This window comes from Harpia harpyja, chromosome 10 (assembly GCF_026419915.1).
Source record: "Harpia harpyja isolate bHarHar1 chromosome 10, bHarHar1 primary haplotype, whole genome shotgun sequence".
Taxonomy (NCBI): Eukaryota; Metazoa; Chordata; class Aves; order Accipitriformes; family Accipitridae; genus Harpia; species Harpia harpyja.
The window spans coordinates 20,485,376-20,502,436 of NC_068949.1; the positions used below are offsets into that span (position 1 = coordinate 20,485,376).

Sequence of the window (17,061 nt, forward strand, 5' to 3'; positions counted from 1 at the left end):
TCCTTTTAGCTTTAAAGTAACAGCTTTCTAGGCATCAGTTATATTATCCTCTAGTTCATTTTTCAGTTAACAATAAGATGGAAAAAAAAAGTGTATTTTTCCTTCTTTATATTAGAATGATTCAGCAATAGTGTGAATTTGAGAAAGTAGGCATAAGATAATTCCCTTTGAGAGCACATGTATGTTATGCACAGATTATCAAGTGCAATAACAATCTCGAAACAGTAAAGATGACGGTTAATTCTTATAGACGAGTTAATAGGAAGCTGCACTTGTTTAAGAAATACATATTGTCACATAGGTTATCCAAGAGTAGTTTATGATTGGCAAAACCGTAGGTGTTTTTACATCTGGAAATTGATCTGTCATTGAAAATGCAACTCATCCTCATTAAAAGATTGCATAACACATGCATCCTCTGTTTATACAGGTATTGTCTCCCCACTTCCATTCAACCTCATTCTGTTCACTCCTGTTAAAACTCCCTTTTGTGAGAAGGGTAGAGCAATGAGGTCTGACTTGTGCTGAAGATCTGTGCACAATGGCAGGCTGCGTTCACGTTGCTGACTAACTGAATCATTGAACATCAAGGCATTGAATATTTTACATCTCTTCATGAAGACTCTGTTGTTTGGCATGTGAGGAGCAAGAACCAACTGGTGTCTAGTTCATTAGCAAAAGCAGGCTGGCAGCTGTTATGCTGGTATTGCAAATAGTACTTTATCTTTCTGGGAATATAGCAGAGCACTAATTCTACTTTCCTGTAGCGCAGATTAACTGAAAATAACTCTTAAGAATAACCTGAATGTGGTTCCCCCCCTTTGTTTTTGAAGTATAAAACCAATTTGAACGCCTGTGTTCAAAACCCTGGTATTCTTCCCTGCTTCTCCTTCAAACCAATCTCTTTGACTAACATGTATTTGATTTTTATTACTGTTGGGCCTATGTTAGCAATGAAGTATCAGTGCGTGAATGGACATAGAGTGTGTGTTCTTTGCTACTTCACTTGTATTTCATATTGCACTTAGAGCGGTACTTAATCTCATGAGTTCCTTATATTTCCAGTTGAAGATGAGCAGCCGTCGACACTATCACCCAAAAAAAAGCAGCGAAACGGAGGCATGCGAAATTCACCCAACTCCTCACCCAAACTGATGAGGTAAGACTGTAAGAAACTCGTATCTTCATCTCCTTTCTTCCTTCCTTCCTCTTCTCCTCCCCCCACATCAAAAATAGGGGAGGGGGTGGAAAAAAAAGATTCTTAGATGGTTTCTGAAAGGCTGAAGTATTTATTCTGTCAGCTTGTCAGCAGTTAATGATAGAGCTGAAAAAAATTCTGTCATGAAAAACAGTTTGAAAAGCTGTTTGAAAAATACATAGGCTTTAAAGTCTTAGCTGTCACCCTGTCCTGTCCGTGTGTAGTTCTTAAACAGCAGTGGCACTAATGATAGCACTAACCAATCAGGGGAACTCATGTGGTTAGTTTGCCTCAGGCAATTCTCTTTTTGTTGGATTCCCTCTGAGTACTGTTTTCTGTACTTAAGGCCATATGTGAGATGTATCATCACAATCAAAAATGAACCTGAATATTACCTTCCTTTTATCCTGTCGATTGAAATCAAATTTCTGTTAATTGATTTAGACTGATAAAAAAGTCTAATAATCTATGTACTTGCCAAAGCAAAGTTCAAAACTAATGCAGTTTTACTCAGGCTAAGAGCACATCAATTATGAAATACAGGGATTTTTAAGAGGGTAATATATACTCTAAGAGTGAGTGATGAAAACATCATCTTGTTAGTGATATTTTTCCCCTGTTGCTATGTGTACATTATTTTATACCAGTATGCCTTTGTATAACTATGTAGTTTCCTTCCATAGGACAAATTACCTCTAAGAGATTCGTTAAAATTAGAACTGCAACAAGAAATTGGAATCTGTTCAAATAATATGGCATTTGCAGTCTGTCTCACTGTGCTTCACCTTTTGCCTGCTCTAGTCAGTCAGAACAGGATCAGATAGTAGACATGGAGTTTTCTACAAGGAGGCTGTTCCTGCTCTGGTTTTGCATATCTAAAGTAGCCAGGCTAGAACCTCAGTCCGTAATTGTGTCCAGAACTAAATACCATAGCAGAGATTTTCCACAGCATATATATATATGCACACAGAAAAATGTAAACTTATTTGCATATATAAACAGACACATTTGTGCAGTTTGGGGTTTGGGTGTATGTATAACTGTAACTGCTCTGCATTCACGGAGGTTAAGTGAAAAAAATTAAGATGAATATATAGTTCTTTCCATCTATAAAATCACTCATGACTTTTCTTTTATTGTTGGCAATGATTTTGTTTCTTTAAGGATTCTGGATACAGCTAGGTAATATTCCTCCCTTCTATTTCAGTCAGTAGACTGTAATTTTCTTTGGCCAGTTACAGAAGCATCCATATTTGTTTACTGTTACTGCAATATAGGGCATATTCAAGGACGTAACATCTACAAGTCGTCTTCATCTCTGTTTAGACTACAGAACCAAAAGTGAGATTGATTCACAGAGGAAAATGCACCCAGCTGTGGCTTTTTTTTCCTATTGACCATCTATTTCTGTTAAATGTATCATTAAAAGTTCTCTGCCTTCCTGTTAGCTCAGCGTTGCCCATATGACACTGATTTACATGCTTGTTTACAGTTTATGAGGAAGAATAAAATGAACATACTGGCAAGCTTCTCATTTTTATGGTGCCAGTTGTCATGCTAGCATCATTTTCAATTTACTTACCTTTGGACAGTCTTCTTATCTGGTGCTAATAGTTTTAACCACTTAAAGTTTTAAACAGGTGGGAGATTCCCCCCCTACACCAAATCCTACTTTTGGGGAAGTAGAAATAAAAAGAAAGGGAGAGAGAGAGAAAGAGCTGAAACGTTTGGAGCTGAGCACACTGTCCCTGTTTGCTATGTAAAGTATGCCTCATTTCTTTGATCTTGAGTAATAATAATTCTGGGGAGTTATACTGTTTTCATATGCTTCAAAGCTGTGTCAAAGTTTTGCTGCTTAAGGGTACTTCTTTATTCTATTGGCTCTTGGGTACTGAGATGACAGGTCCTCTGTACTAGGTGCAGGCTTTTTCAAGTCATAGCCTTCAGCAAAACATCAAATTACCAAATACAGGGTAACATACTTCTACACAAATGCCTTTCCTGTAGATATATTATACCATATATATTAAATACTTTAGTGTTACACGGTACATTTTATGTGCAATAGAAAGTGATGGTTTGAGGTAGCCTTAGGGGTACTTTTTTCCACAAGCAGAAAAAGCTAGTGTATACCGTATCAAGTATGGTTTTTACAGGACTTTCTGCCCGAAGGCCTTTGTAAATAAGTAATGATCAACAGATTGGCTGTGGGTTTTTGAAAAGCATGCCTGTGTCAGTTTGCATGATGGGGGAAGATTTTCAAAGTAGAGCCTGCTTTCATTGCCTGCTGAAGAGGGACTGAGGGAGAGTAGTCATCCTGAGCCTGAGCTGTCTGCTCAGTAGCACATCAGAATTGCTAAACACAGGTCGAGCAGCGAGTGGAGAACTTGCCAGGCTTCCAGATCCAGACATTGTTTTCTTTCTCTTCTCCCTTGCTGCTAAATTTATTCACCAGCCCTGTGTTGGCACCCTCAGCCTCTCCCCAGACCCAACCGTCTCTTTGTCTTACCCTTTATCTGCACTGACTTAACTTTGGTTCAAGGTGCTAAATAAGACAAAGTGGATCGAATCAGACAAGAACTCTGTTAAGCTTTGTGGGTAATGGCCAAACGCTTTTCTCCTTTCCGATAAACAAAGGTAGGCTGTATTATCTGCTATTTTGTATCCTCGTAAATTACCTAAAGTGACAGGTACTTGCTTTCCTGCCCGGAAATCTTTAGTGTATGTCAGCTAAAAGTACACAAGAGGTAAATCAGCTAAAGCACTGTCATGTCTGTAGCTGATACTTATCTTTGCAATATTTTTCCTAAATTTACTTTAAAAGCTCCTTTTCAAATCCAGCTTCACCCCTGTCCCTCCCACAGAAACAGCTGGCTACTTTGCAGACTTTTCCTCAGCCACGGTCCTGGATCTAGAGGGGGGCTGGAGGACAAGAAGTCTGGAGCGTGTGAAGGAGGAATATGTGAAAAGTTCATTTTTAAATTGTAATCAGAGTTGTCACTTTAGAATCACTTTCTGAGCAGCCCTGCAGTTAAGATAATGTTGAAAACGCTACCTAGATTTTAGGTTTCCACAGCGGCTGGGGCAAATCGGGGTAGAGGGTATTATGCCATGAGGTAAAACTTTATGACTTCTGCTATCACTGCAGTAGAACAGAGGACAGAAGCTGTATTGTAGGGATTCTCTGGGACATCATGACAAGAGGTCTGACAGATGCTTATTTAGACCTGGTCTGAAAGTGGGAATTTTTGAGATTTACTCACACCTAAGTAGAAAGCTGTATTACCAAATATGATCCAGATAGATAGATTGAAGACATCCTTTCAATGTCATCTTTTTGATGTTATTGTCTTTAAATGCCAGTAAATTACTAATTGAAATAAATAGATGGTAGGTATACAAATGTTCTTTGTATACATCACGAATGGTCTAGATTCATGTTTAGAAAGTCACTGTTCTAACTGAATCCTGCATCACATCAAACAACAAGGGCGGAATCACACTGATGCAATACTGGAAGAATCTAGTCAATCAGAAACAAATCCTTCAAATTCCAACTATAGCTACAAATGCAAATTAACTAGAAAAATACTCTGCATTGCCATGGTTATTTCTATCTGTTTTACATCAGCAGAAGTCTGTCCCATTAAACCCACAAGAACACAGGTATTATTTAAAAATAACTTAAACTCCAACAGGAAAAAATGGATTCTTCTCCTCTGGAGATGTGAACAGGGACATCCTATTACCATAAAAAGTAAAGTTTAAATAGGAAGTGGAAGGAAAAAGAAGGAAAGCTGTGAGTAGCAGAGTAATCACATATCAGGTCTCCCTCTTCATGAGACAGAGGAGAAAAGTAGAACCATTTGGTGCCTCTGGTGTCATGCAGTGATATCAAGTCACCTGTTCATCATCTCACAGTCAGAGGTTTTGATGCATGTTGTTGATGAAGAGTCACGTTAAATATGAGAAGGCTATATCGCCCAAATATCAAATAGCAAAGCTAGTTTTTAAAAAAAAGGTGTCATTTTGGATTCCAGAATGACCAGTAGAAATGTGAAAAGCCCTGGATATGAATCAAAAAAGCCACTTAAAAGGATTGTTGCTGGGGCTCAAGTCCACACTTAATGCTTTGGTAGCTGCTACTGCATGAGTGGAATACACTGACTTGAAGGAAATGTCAGCCCAGCTGAGTCAAACTACCTCTTAATGCAAGAACAAATAGCATATGACAGGGCCCAAGGGGCCTGAAGAGCAAACAAATAGTTTGTCCCTGTCCACTCTGAATGTAGTGGTGTAGTTGACATAGGCCTCTAGACAAGTAGCATACTCAGCAAAGGGTCATTATCATTAGTGTCCCTGATCACATAAGAATCAGAGGCATCAGAGGACACTGGGTTTTCAGTGTGTTGCCAAGGAGAATTTCGTAAGCCTGAGGTTTTTTCTTGGTCAAGGATCTAAAATAATTCCCAACCAAACTATAAAACTTGCTCAGAGACTGTCAAGACCCAGCTAAGTGACACAGAAAAAAGTGAGGTTTTTGGCATACATTTCCAGAAATGTAATGAGATTATTCATCTGAAGTTGAGGGGGAAACCTCCTGTCTTTCTTCCTGAAGTTGGATATAATGTTCTAAGTATATGAACAATGGCTGTGCACATTTATCTCCTCATCTGCCCACCCAGCTACATACACTCAAATGTACACACACCTCTGCTAGTGCCACTCAGGATGAATTTGTATTGCCCCTGCCATTGTAGTGCTGCCCTTCCTTGAGCTGAAACTGTGAGCTTTCTCATAGGAACCAAAAGAAGTGATGGGAGGTCTAGAGGGGAACATTTCTCAAGCAAAAACTGGTAAAATAAGTTCAATCTGATCATTTTCCATGACTCCACTAAAGCAGGCATGAAAGGAAGTGTTGAAGAGGTGAAAGCTCACTGATTAACCATAATAGTGGTTTATATTTGTATCTCCCTCAGCGTTGGAGATTTCATGTACTCTAAAATTTATGTCCTTTGTCAAGGATTTACAAGGCTAACTTTATGCAATGCTAATATGCAACGATAACTGAGCTGCAACACAGCAGGTATTTAATAGCACATTTCACTTCCTGATTCTGTTCTACAAGTCGACTACAACCAACACGAGCAACAAGAGTAGCTCAGTAATCACTATGTTATCTTAGACCTGTTTTTAACAAGGTTATAGAAGGAAATGGTTGGCATGACAGGGGGTAGTATATGTTAGCCCTCTGACTGTTGCTACCGTTGGTAGTTGTGTTATAAACCATGGGAATAAGAACAGTAACAGGGGGGGTTTTGAGAATACTGTGAAATCTTACACAAGTGTTTTTGAGATCAGAGGGCAGTGTCAGAAAGAGGAGAATTTTCCAGAAGAAAAAATCTACAGGCTTTTTTATAAAGTTCAGGGTAATGGAAGATCCACTCAGATCAAGGCAGTGGAAAGAAAAAACTCTTTAGCTTTAAACCATGTTTAAAGAAAATAATGTATTCTTATAAACTTTGACTTGTGAAAGTGGTAGCTTTTATCATAAGGTATAAAGGCTATACGCTTCATTTAAGTGGCAAAAAACACTCCTACATTTTATGATGCCACTTAACTGTGGGTTTATTTTTTTACAAATGAAAAATTATTTTTTCAGGTACATTCTCCTACCCCTCAAAGATTGCTAGTTCTGCAGCTTAAGTAGATAAAAATGGAAAATATTAAAACCAGAAGACACACTGACTGTGTGCCTTGACTCCCGCTCATTAAATTGCTCATATAAAAGTCTAAACATTAACTATTTTGTTACTTTTCTATGTGAGAGGATTCATACTTCAGAAGTATATTCTAAGCATGTCCTGAGGTATCAAGATACTTTCATGAACAAGATTCTTACAGTAAACAGCTCTATATCAGTGTCCTTAGTAGTCTTGATAAATGAACGTGAACTCTTCAGTAAGGCTTCTGAGTATAAAAAAAACTTTAGTGACATCTGGGCAGAGCAAGAGGGAAGGAAAGAGAATTGTTAGTATTGTTAGCACTGTAATTCAGCCCATAAACTAGCACAGGGCACTAGGTACCAACCACAGTGTGAGCTGTATTCTTCTTTGTAGATTTAGGGAAGAAGTCAGACAGTGTGAGATTGTGGCCAACACTAGGGTAGCTTCTGAATACAACAATGAAAGTATTTAACAGTGGTCTGCAGGTTTTCTTTCTCTTGTCACACTGGGTTTTCTTCTCTAAAGCCCGGTGCATCTGGGCACCGAATCCTTACAAATTTCATTGCTGATTAACCTGTGAAAGGAAAGATCAGTAAGAGAGTGTCATTAGCGTAACACACATAGGCGACAAATTCTCATTACAACTTAATGCCATCCACACAGACTGCAGAGGGTCACAAGAATGGCTAATGGTAGCCGACAAATGTTGGGTGTATTAGTCACGAAACATTTGCTGAATTCCATCAGAATGTCGTGACAACCTTCACAGCTAGTCCCAGTGAGCTGCTGGAGTCAGTGGAGTTTGCCTGTGACAAGCCGTCACTCTATCTTGGTTGAGCTTTATAGCACCAGTCAAAGCAGTCAGAGAAGATTGAAGTGACAGAGGCCCACTGAGTAAATAGTGAAACATGCAGCACATCATGAAATATTCAGCCAGGCTGTAAAAGCTCTAAATGCTTTTTCAATTATTAGCACCTGCACTGGCTGCATACGTCTAACACTAACAGCATGTTAATTGCCACAATTTGTTAGGGTAGTTGTAGGAGAAATTTCAAAGGCATGAGACGTTCTCTAGTGTGTCTTCAATTCCTATCCTACCTTCAGCAACACACTCCTTCCTCCTAAAATGAAGTGTGTGCGTGCATACACTCGCAAACACACATCCACATACAAAGTTAGGTAGGAAAGCTCAAAATTCCTGGACCACACACAAGGTGACTTTCAGGACCCTGAATCTTGAGCAGGATACTGCTAAACATCTTTTTGTGGGCAAAATCTACCTGAGAAAGGCATAATTGCAGACTTTAACAAACACAGGTTAAAGAGGACCTGTGTTGTTCCCGGGGGTGTTTTGCCATTGATTTTATATAAGGAGAATTTTATTGCAGGGCAGAATAAAAAGTAGCCAATGTAATGAACTGGTTAACTTTGTTCATGAAATCGCATGTGGGGGTAGAGACATTCCTCGCTTATCTAAAACCACAGTATCCAGTTAAGTACCGATGATTAACGAAAGACGTTCCACCTAACAAACAAATAACGGCGCAAACGCACACACAATGCAGAAGATACCAGCCGCCACCTGAAGGCAGATTACGACCACCTAGCAACTGACGGCACAAACGCACACACAATGCAGAAGATACGAGCCGTCACGTAGACAGAAACTAGAAACTGTATAAATAAAGGGACTCTTCCCCATTTTCGGCGCGAGCCTTTGGCGGAGCACTGTCTCCCCGGCCGCCCAGCGCTGTTTTGCTCTCTTATCGCTTGCTAATAAATTCGATCTTGTCATTTAATACAAATTGGCTCCTCCAATTTGTCACGAGCGTCTATAACAGCCAAGACATTGTTTTACTTATGTGCAAAGACTAACAGATTACAGTTTATTTTCAAATGACACCAGGATCCCTACTGGTCATACAGTATTCTTGTTCCCAGTGCTCGACATACAGAGCAGTTCCGCTGCAGATCAATGAGGGTAAGTTGCTCTAATGCTCAATTGCATATGAGTGATAGCAAGAGGGTTAAGACAAAAGTGACAGCATACAAGGGTATGCTAAACAATAGTCATTTAATGAGGCAGCCATTTGGCCCTGAATGGTCTTTTCAGTTCTGTCCATCCCCAGTCATTACTCAGAAGTTCCAGATTCAAAAACTCCAAGTAAATCAGTTTGCAGGAGTTATAAATGTGTGCTAGGAAAGCAATGCTCTTTAAAATGTAATGTTGACTTCCTCGCAATAGGTTTGCTGGAAGTGGGGTTTATGGTTTTGCTTTAGGCTGTTGTCTTCCAGGCAGGCTTTTTGGCACTGTAGCTGTAGCATGGCATTTAGCATCGTTTTCAAGTTTAATTGATCATAAGTGGCATTATATGCTTTTCAAAACCTTGAAAAGATGGTATTTTGCTCTTCATTTTAAGTCATGCATATGTAATATCTGCCATAAGAACCAGAGAAGCTGTTTTTAAACTGGGGTTATGGATGAGGGAAATTTAACTTTTGCTCCTTTTCTCCCATGCATGCTACACATGCCTGTCTTCTCCTAGCTGGAATGACAAAATGCTTTGGTCATTGCAAGCCATAAAAGCCAACATCTCAATTAAAACAAATACTATGGCATGGTCTTCTTCCTATAATTTGCATTTTTCAAGTAAATGACTTTACAGCCCTGGAGAACATAACAGCTGCAGCACGAATACAAGCATTTCCACAGTAACCTGCCAATGTGACTCAAGCATGGCTTGACAGGGCCATCTTCGAGGGTGAAGGGGGCAGAGAGGCTCTAGGAACATTCAGTCCATGATTTGGCTGTAAGGGCAACAACTGTAATGCTTTGTGTAATATAAATTTTAATGGGAAGAGGGTGTCCAAACCCCTTAGGCAGATTTGACAGCCTTGGCCTCTGTGTGTCTGTCTTAATTAATTTTTAGTATTTGCAAAACAGGTTTAGATCATCAGATTAACTAGAGCGTGTATGTCCAAAGTACTAATACTATTACAGTATCAATTCATCAAACGACCACTTTTTTTAAAATAAAAAAAGTCCAAAAATCAATTCGTTTTTTAAGTACACAAGCCAGCGTATCTTCTAACATCTGAGGACAAAGTTGGACTTTAGTAGTAAACAGTTTTCAACCTTCATAGACTTCTTCAGGGATCGCTTTACTGAGAATGAAAATTCCTTGATTAAAGAGAGATTAAAGTAATAGCTTAGCCCAGCAGTTTTAAATTTAATAAACTCACTTATATGTTAATAAACCACAGATTCTGAAAAACAAAGCGTGGCTAGTCTTATCACGGTTTCCTTCTCAGGCAATAATCCATTCTCCTGGAGTAAAAGTAGTATAATAGTATCTATTAGCATACTTTCTTGTTGTGTGTCCCATCATGTTTGCTTCTTTTAAGGCTCCCACTTGCTGTACTCCAAGCAGTGAAGCAGAGAATCCAAACAGTTTATCATATTGCAAATAAGTGTGTGTATTGTTTAAAAAAAAAAAAAAATTAAAAAAAAATCTCAAACAAAATCATGATTTGTGACCTAAAACTTCAATAGGGGGTTACATCCGGTGATTCACATTCTTGGTTCCTTCCATAGCACACTTCTGTTTAAACCCGAGATAACTAGAAAATATAGTATTGAGATAAATTTCTAATAAATCTTTAGCAGAAGCTACTTTGAATATTATTCCCTTTTAGGATGCAAGGCCCTTACCGAAAAGAGAACTAAGCTAGGCTTTAAGCACTCACACACTAAAAACTGCCTCAGACCTCAAAGCAGTTGACTATAATTTATTGTCACGTATCTGTTATCACCTGCTTTGTTATAAGAGTCCTTTTAATTTGTATCATTTCTGTGACTGAGATTAGAGTATTGCTAAATACTCATTTGTGTGAAAGCTTCAGATGATCCATTTAGTTTTAAATCTCAGAGCAGAAAAGAAGCCTGTTTAGAAAATTAGTGTGGCATTTTTTACAAATTGATTTATTATAGTTTCTCTGATGAAGGGAAAAGGAAAAAGAAAATGCCTTCCTATATGCATCTGATTTCTGCAAGGAAAAGGAGGCGGTTTGATTGGTGAACTTTGTTTTTGTTTCAGTGCTCTGCTAGGAAAGCTCGTGGAGAAATGTCTTGTGATAGTTTGGGGAAAAAAAACCCCAAACCACAAAAGCAACAGAAAGAAAAACATTTCTCAGTGGAAGCTGCTGAAGAGTCCTAACCTTTTGGCAAGCTTTCTTATTTTGAAATACATAGCTAACACATTCCATCAGAGGACCACTAAATGTTGTCTGAACATTAGTACAACCTTCAAATGGAATTGTATCCATGGTTGCAGACCTTACTGTACCACATGCAGCTGTGAGCAGCAAGGAATGCCCTATGAACAGCATCACAGTTAGCTCTCAGCCAAAACTACCATGGCTGCAGCTTGCTTATGAATGGAGTAAGAGAATGCAGAGTCTAGATATTTTTCCAGAAATGAAAAAAAAAAAAACCAAAAAACCCAAAAAACAACCAAAACCCCACAACAAAACCCTTAGGTACAGCTTTTGCACGAAGAAGTCACCTCTGCTTCCCACAAAAGAGGGAGCACACTATGCAAGGCCTTTCATTATTAAACCTGGAGTAAGGTCAGAGACTCCAGGTAGTCAGTCCCCTAGAGACTCTGCTGCCAGTGGGTTGATAGTGAAATGCACTGAACTGTATCTCTGTTGAGTGAATGTAAAAATCTTTGAAAACATAGTGTCTCTTCTTCCAGTTGAGTCTGACTTACGCCTTTGCCATGTAGTGCATTGCTTTTTCTTAAAGCATCAAAAGATTCTGGTTTAAATGGAACATTGTATTGATAGTTTCTCAAGTTCTTTTAAGCCACTTTCTGTGCAGTTGACCCTGTTTGAGTGAAATGAATGGAAATTTTCCACTGATTTCAATGGATATACAATCAGTGGCTATAAAATTACACAAATGAATCACCCTGACATAATTAGAGATTATACCTTTCTTAGGCATGCAAGCATAACTGTTTTAAGCATGGTAACTTATTGTACTAGATTTGGGGTAAATTAACCTACATCATACACAGTGTTCAAAGTCTGCTTTAGTAGACAATGCAGAAGAGAAGTTCTTACCACAGTCTGCTGGCTCATATGCTTTAAAAGCAGTAAACTTCCCAGTTTTGAGACTTCAGCCAATATGGGCATTTCCTTAACATGGTTCAAAAGGCAAACTGCTTTAAAATTTGGCCACCTGTCTTAGAGTACTTAGCATATTCCTACATTGCAAATATTTTCTTCTTTGAAATGTTACAATTCTGTATCAGGATATTTCAAGCATTCATGACAAAAACGTTAAGACTGTAGTTTTTCCAGACAAAGCTCTGTTCCCTCCTTGAATTTAAGATTTTAGGGTCAGTTTACCCTGTGCCTTGTAAACATGGTCCTCCTTCTAATGCTATTGTATAATGCAATCACTAGCATCAGAGAGTGTTGGAGTCACTTAGTACTTAGCTTAATGTTTGATTTTAGCATATAAATTAAAGAACTGTATGTGTCTGTGCTTAGATGTAACTATATAGCTGAAGAGCAAGTTTATAAAAATGTCTTTTACTTGCTTCTCCTTTGAGAAGCCTTGTGCTTTAAAATCTTGCTGCAAAAACACTTAGAAGGTTATCACAGGTAGAGTTGTCAGAGAAAATGGACATTGTTGTTTGGTATTAAAATCATGTATTCCAGATGTGGGCATTTGTTAGTCAGTGTGCTCTAAAATGACATACTGTTGAATCTTTAAAGGGCTTCAGTTTGGGAAAGCAAAATATGATTGGGCAAATTGCTAAAATATTTAAAGTGCAGCCTGTTAAAGCTTTTACTGCGAAGAGCATCACATCAGAAGTTGTATGTGGTAAAAGCAAGTAATTGGCTTTCCATACATATGCCAGTCAGTCAGCACGGGACTCTGTTCCTATCCCTTCTACTTCATTGCAGATGCTAATAGCAACTCCGATATTTATTTTGGAGGGATGGGACTGGAAAGAAAAAAAACTTTTATGGATGTGATGGTTTCAGAAAGCCCTGTTTAAAATTAAATGGTTATTGGTGCAGAAAGAATATAGAAAATCTTCGAAACTGCACCCAAAATTTAAAAATTAACTTTTTTTTTTTTTCAGCTTTTGTTTAAAGGTATCCACGTTGAAAGAATGTTAAAGTGTAAATACATTTCATTTTTTTACTTTTATCCCTCTTTGTACACAGCTCTTGGGATATCTTTCCATCCATAATTCATAATATTTTCCACTTATGTTGTCCTCTACTTGTTTTTCCCCAGGCATGACCCCTTGTTAATTCCTGGCAACGAGCAGATTGACAATATGGATGCCAATGTGAAAAAATATGACTCTACAGGGATGTTTCATTGGTGTCCAGCCAAGGACATTGAAAAGGTCATTTTGGTAGGTATTGATGATAAGTTGTGTTTGAAAAGAGGTTATTTCAACCATAGAACTGATGTCTAATAGATTAATAAATTAATCTCTACTATCATTAAATCCAGTGTATTGACATCAGAAACACAGCGTAGTGAAATCAAAGCTAACATTGTGGTTAAAGAATTCTAATTATATAAATCTGTATGCCGAGTGCAACAATAAAAAGTTGTTCAAAATGGAGAATTTCTTTTTCATAAGCTGAAATTTGCATATTTGGTTGGAATCTCTAGAGAATTAAGATTGGAAATATTTAAATGTTTACATACCCCATTTATCTCTTTACACAAGGCAGTAATGATTCTAATACAGGCAAGTGTTGTTTTGCATTATCTCTTATTCATTGATGTGAATTTTGCTCTCTTAGAACTTCTCTCTCAATTTCCAACATTTCAAGATGCCCAGATAGGCCAGAGTAAGTAGTACTACTACTCTGCCTTTCTAGCATGTTGCAGTGAGCCTAGTCTATGTTTGTTTTGTTTGTTTAACTGGGGAAACCATCAAACTGACTCAAGTCATTAAAAATAATTAGAAGGCCTATCACAGTTTATTTTGCTCTGTGAAAGTTTGTGCCACTTGTGTTCATGTACTCATACCTAAGAGTAACAAGTAACTAACTCCAGATCTCGTACGCAAAACTGTTGATATTTGAAATGAACTCCCTGGTGGATCTTCACTTTGTCACACTTCATAAAGCTTTTCCTGAGCCTGCTCTCTTAGATTTTCCTGCACTGTGGCATGGTGTAGCCAACAATGGTGACAGCCCCGGTTTATTCTAGCAATCAGGGGTTAAAAGCTTGTCTCCACTTCTCCTCAGGGGTTTCTGTAATAACTGTGACATTGCCTGGAATTGCAATATCGGTGTTTAAACAGTCAAGCAAGTAAATTCCAAATTCTACAGACTGAGCTGTGAGACAGAGTTTGGCTGAACAGTTTTAAATAGTATGTGTTTAGATGTATGCAGCAGGCAAGGAGGGGCAGCCCTGCTGTACATACTTTGTAACAGAGATAGAAATCTGCCTTCATGCTCTAAACACATTTTAGCCGACAACCTTTACATGTTGCCCCACTTTGAAAAGTGTTTATCCAAAAATGGCACTGTGGAGTGCCTCATTTATCATCTCTTGGTGATGCCATGTCAATTTTTCCCCCTACTAGCCTGTGAATTTGTAAGTCTGGCCAGGTTCTTTCTGCTTCACGCATCATCACCAATTAAGACACCGCCAGCAAAATGCTTCCTTACACCTTTTCAAACTCACAGTCCACATTTTATGTCTACATTCATATCCATGCAAATTTAACGCTGTCCTTAGAAGCCACACAAGTACAAATTAGTACATAATTTGAAGAGGATGGGATTTCCCAGGTTGTCTTCTAATTGATACTTTATGATGCCTCAATCAGAAAAGAATTCATTTTTCTGCCCAAGGTCTGTTTTGGCTCTGTGAGATTCCAGCAGTATCAGGTAGTAAGAACTTTTTTGGACATATAGTCAAATGTATGTGGCTACATATGGGTCAATGACTATAGAGTGACATTTTTTACATAATTTCTTTTAAGACTTGGTCTCTGTCTTGTCAAGTCTCAATATTCCAGACCCATAGGCAGAGGCATGGGACAACTTACATGCTTCACTTAAGCATTCACTCATGTCTTCTGCTGTTTGGAGGGCCAAGACCACTCTCTTGGTAGAGTTGTATGAAAATTAGTGTAATTGCCCCAGAGAAATTGAAAGCTCATGTATTTTTTAACTGAAGAGAAAACTTCTAATCAGAATTCCTGTTCTTCTTACATAGTGAACAGCTCTGCTGCATATTCCAATCTGTATTGCACATTGTCATGCTTCCATAATTTAGGAAAAAGGACATGTACTATGGATAAGTGAGGGGAAAATTTTGCAGTTCACCATTGTCTTAATTTTTTTCACTGGCAAAACTTCTATGTAATGGTACTGAGTATACAACTTCTTGGCAATACGATATCAGTGGATCTGCAGCTACTTGATGGAGTGCAATAATGCTAAGGCTGGCTCCAGAAATGAAGGTCATTTTTTCCTAATGACTTTATTTAATCATCTTGGTGTTTGAGTTTCCTGCTCAACTGACATTACCACTGATGAAATTAGTGCAAAAATTTATTCTTGTCACTGAGACAAGTAGATAATTCTGAACATCATTCAAATGTTCTCCATGAGACTTTTTTCCTTCTATCTATTCAACAACTCAGGAAGCCCAGTGGGCCTGAAAAGTTAGTATTAGTCACGATCTTGCACACTAGTTTTTTCTTACTGAGAGAAGCTCTGTGGAGTATGGTGGGCATCCATTGTAAAGCAGAGCAGTGTAGAATGTTCTTTGATTGCTTGTTAGGGTAGTAGCAGCTTGTCCTAAAATAAGAACTTTGACTCTAAGAGAATATGGTCCTCAGTTCACAAGATAATGTGTAATACCACAAAGCCCTACAAAGACCATTGGGCTCTCACATTTTCCCTTTCAAATTGGTCCTGAAAAAAAAAAAAACCCACTAGCAATTCATCAGCTAAGGCATGGTTTTGCATCTCTTTTCTATAATGCTTCTAATGGCTAAATGCATAGTGGGTGAAATTCTGTTCTTAGCTAAACCCATAGTACTTTGATTGTAACCAGAGTCTTAATCCACATGTGTAGAAACATACACAGGACCAGAATTCAGTCCAGTACAAGGTCTTCCTGAACACTGAAGGATTTGCAAACAAGAATGGAATTTTTCTTCTTCTGAGTGCGTTTAATGAAGGATAAATAAGGGTAAAATGAACAGCTATTATCAAACTGCTTCTTTGTGCATGAACAATATTGACAGTTGTGTTTTTCCTGGTTTAAAACTCAATATATGATTTAATTTAAGCTTCCCTTTGTTTCATTTCTCCCTTGTCTTTTTGTTTTGTTTTTTTTTTTTTAGACTCGAAGTGAAGCAGCGATGACAGTTTTAAGTGGGCATGTAGTCGTTTGCATATTTGGGGATGTTAAATCTGCTTTGATTGGATTAAGAAATTTAGTGATGCCATTACGAGCCAGCAACTTTCACTACCATGAACTCAAGCACATTGTGTTTGTGGGTTCACTTGAATACCTGAGAAGGGAATGGGAGACACTGCATAACTTCCCCAAGGTTTCAATCTTGCCTGTAAGTCCAAAGCCATATTATTGATACTTTGTTATTTAGGACACCAGCTGGACAGACTGGTATTGACTTTGATCTTAGGCTTTTTTACTTTTGTCTACTCATAGGCCTGAGGACTTAGATTTTTCCCTTTACTTTGTCTATGAAAACAGAGCCCTGTGAGACCTTATTAGAAGATATTTGCCGCAGTGTTTGGTTCCTCATCATCCTCATCGGATGAATTTCAGCTGCTATCAAATGTATTAGCTGTGTTATATATTGAACATCCACTGTAATGCACTGCATGTAGCCAGCTCTGATGCTGTGATTTCCCTGACAGAATGACAGTAGTTATTTATGACATTATTTATGTATTTGTACCCACAAAACCTTTGAAAAAAAATTATTGTTACTCTACCTACATAATATCTATCTATATTCATAAAAACTTCCTCTAGGCTGTCCTACTTTATAAGGAACACTGCCATAGCATTTCAGTTCAGAGTCCTGCCATACTTGTGTATGG

At 38.2% G+C, this 17,061-nt stretch overlaps 1 protein-coding gene across 40 annotated transcripts in view; it reads left to right on the top strand.

Moving 5' to 3' along the window:
* Nucleotides 1-17,061, top strand: part of KCNMA1 (potassium calcium-activated channel subfamily M alpha 1) — a 526,550-nt gene that overhangs the window by 457,247 nt on the left and 52,242 nt on the right. For all 40 annotated transcript variants that reach the window (XM_052800261.1, XM_052800260.1, XM_052800262.1 and 37 more), the window contains 3 exons: nucleotides 1,066-1,159; nucleotides 13,244-13,367; nucleotides 16,335-16,559. In XM_052800261.1, the coding sequence (XP_052656221.1) occupies nucleotides 1,066-1,159; nucleotides 13,244-13,367; nucleotides 16,335-16,559 (443 nt within the window). The remainder of the gene's footprint in view (nucleotides 1-1,065; nucleotides 1,160-13,243; nucleotides 13,368-16,334; nucleotides 16,560-17,061) is intronic.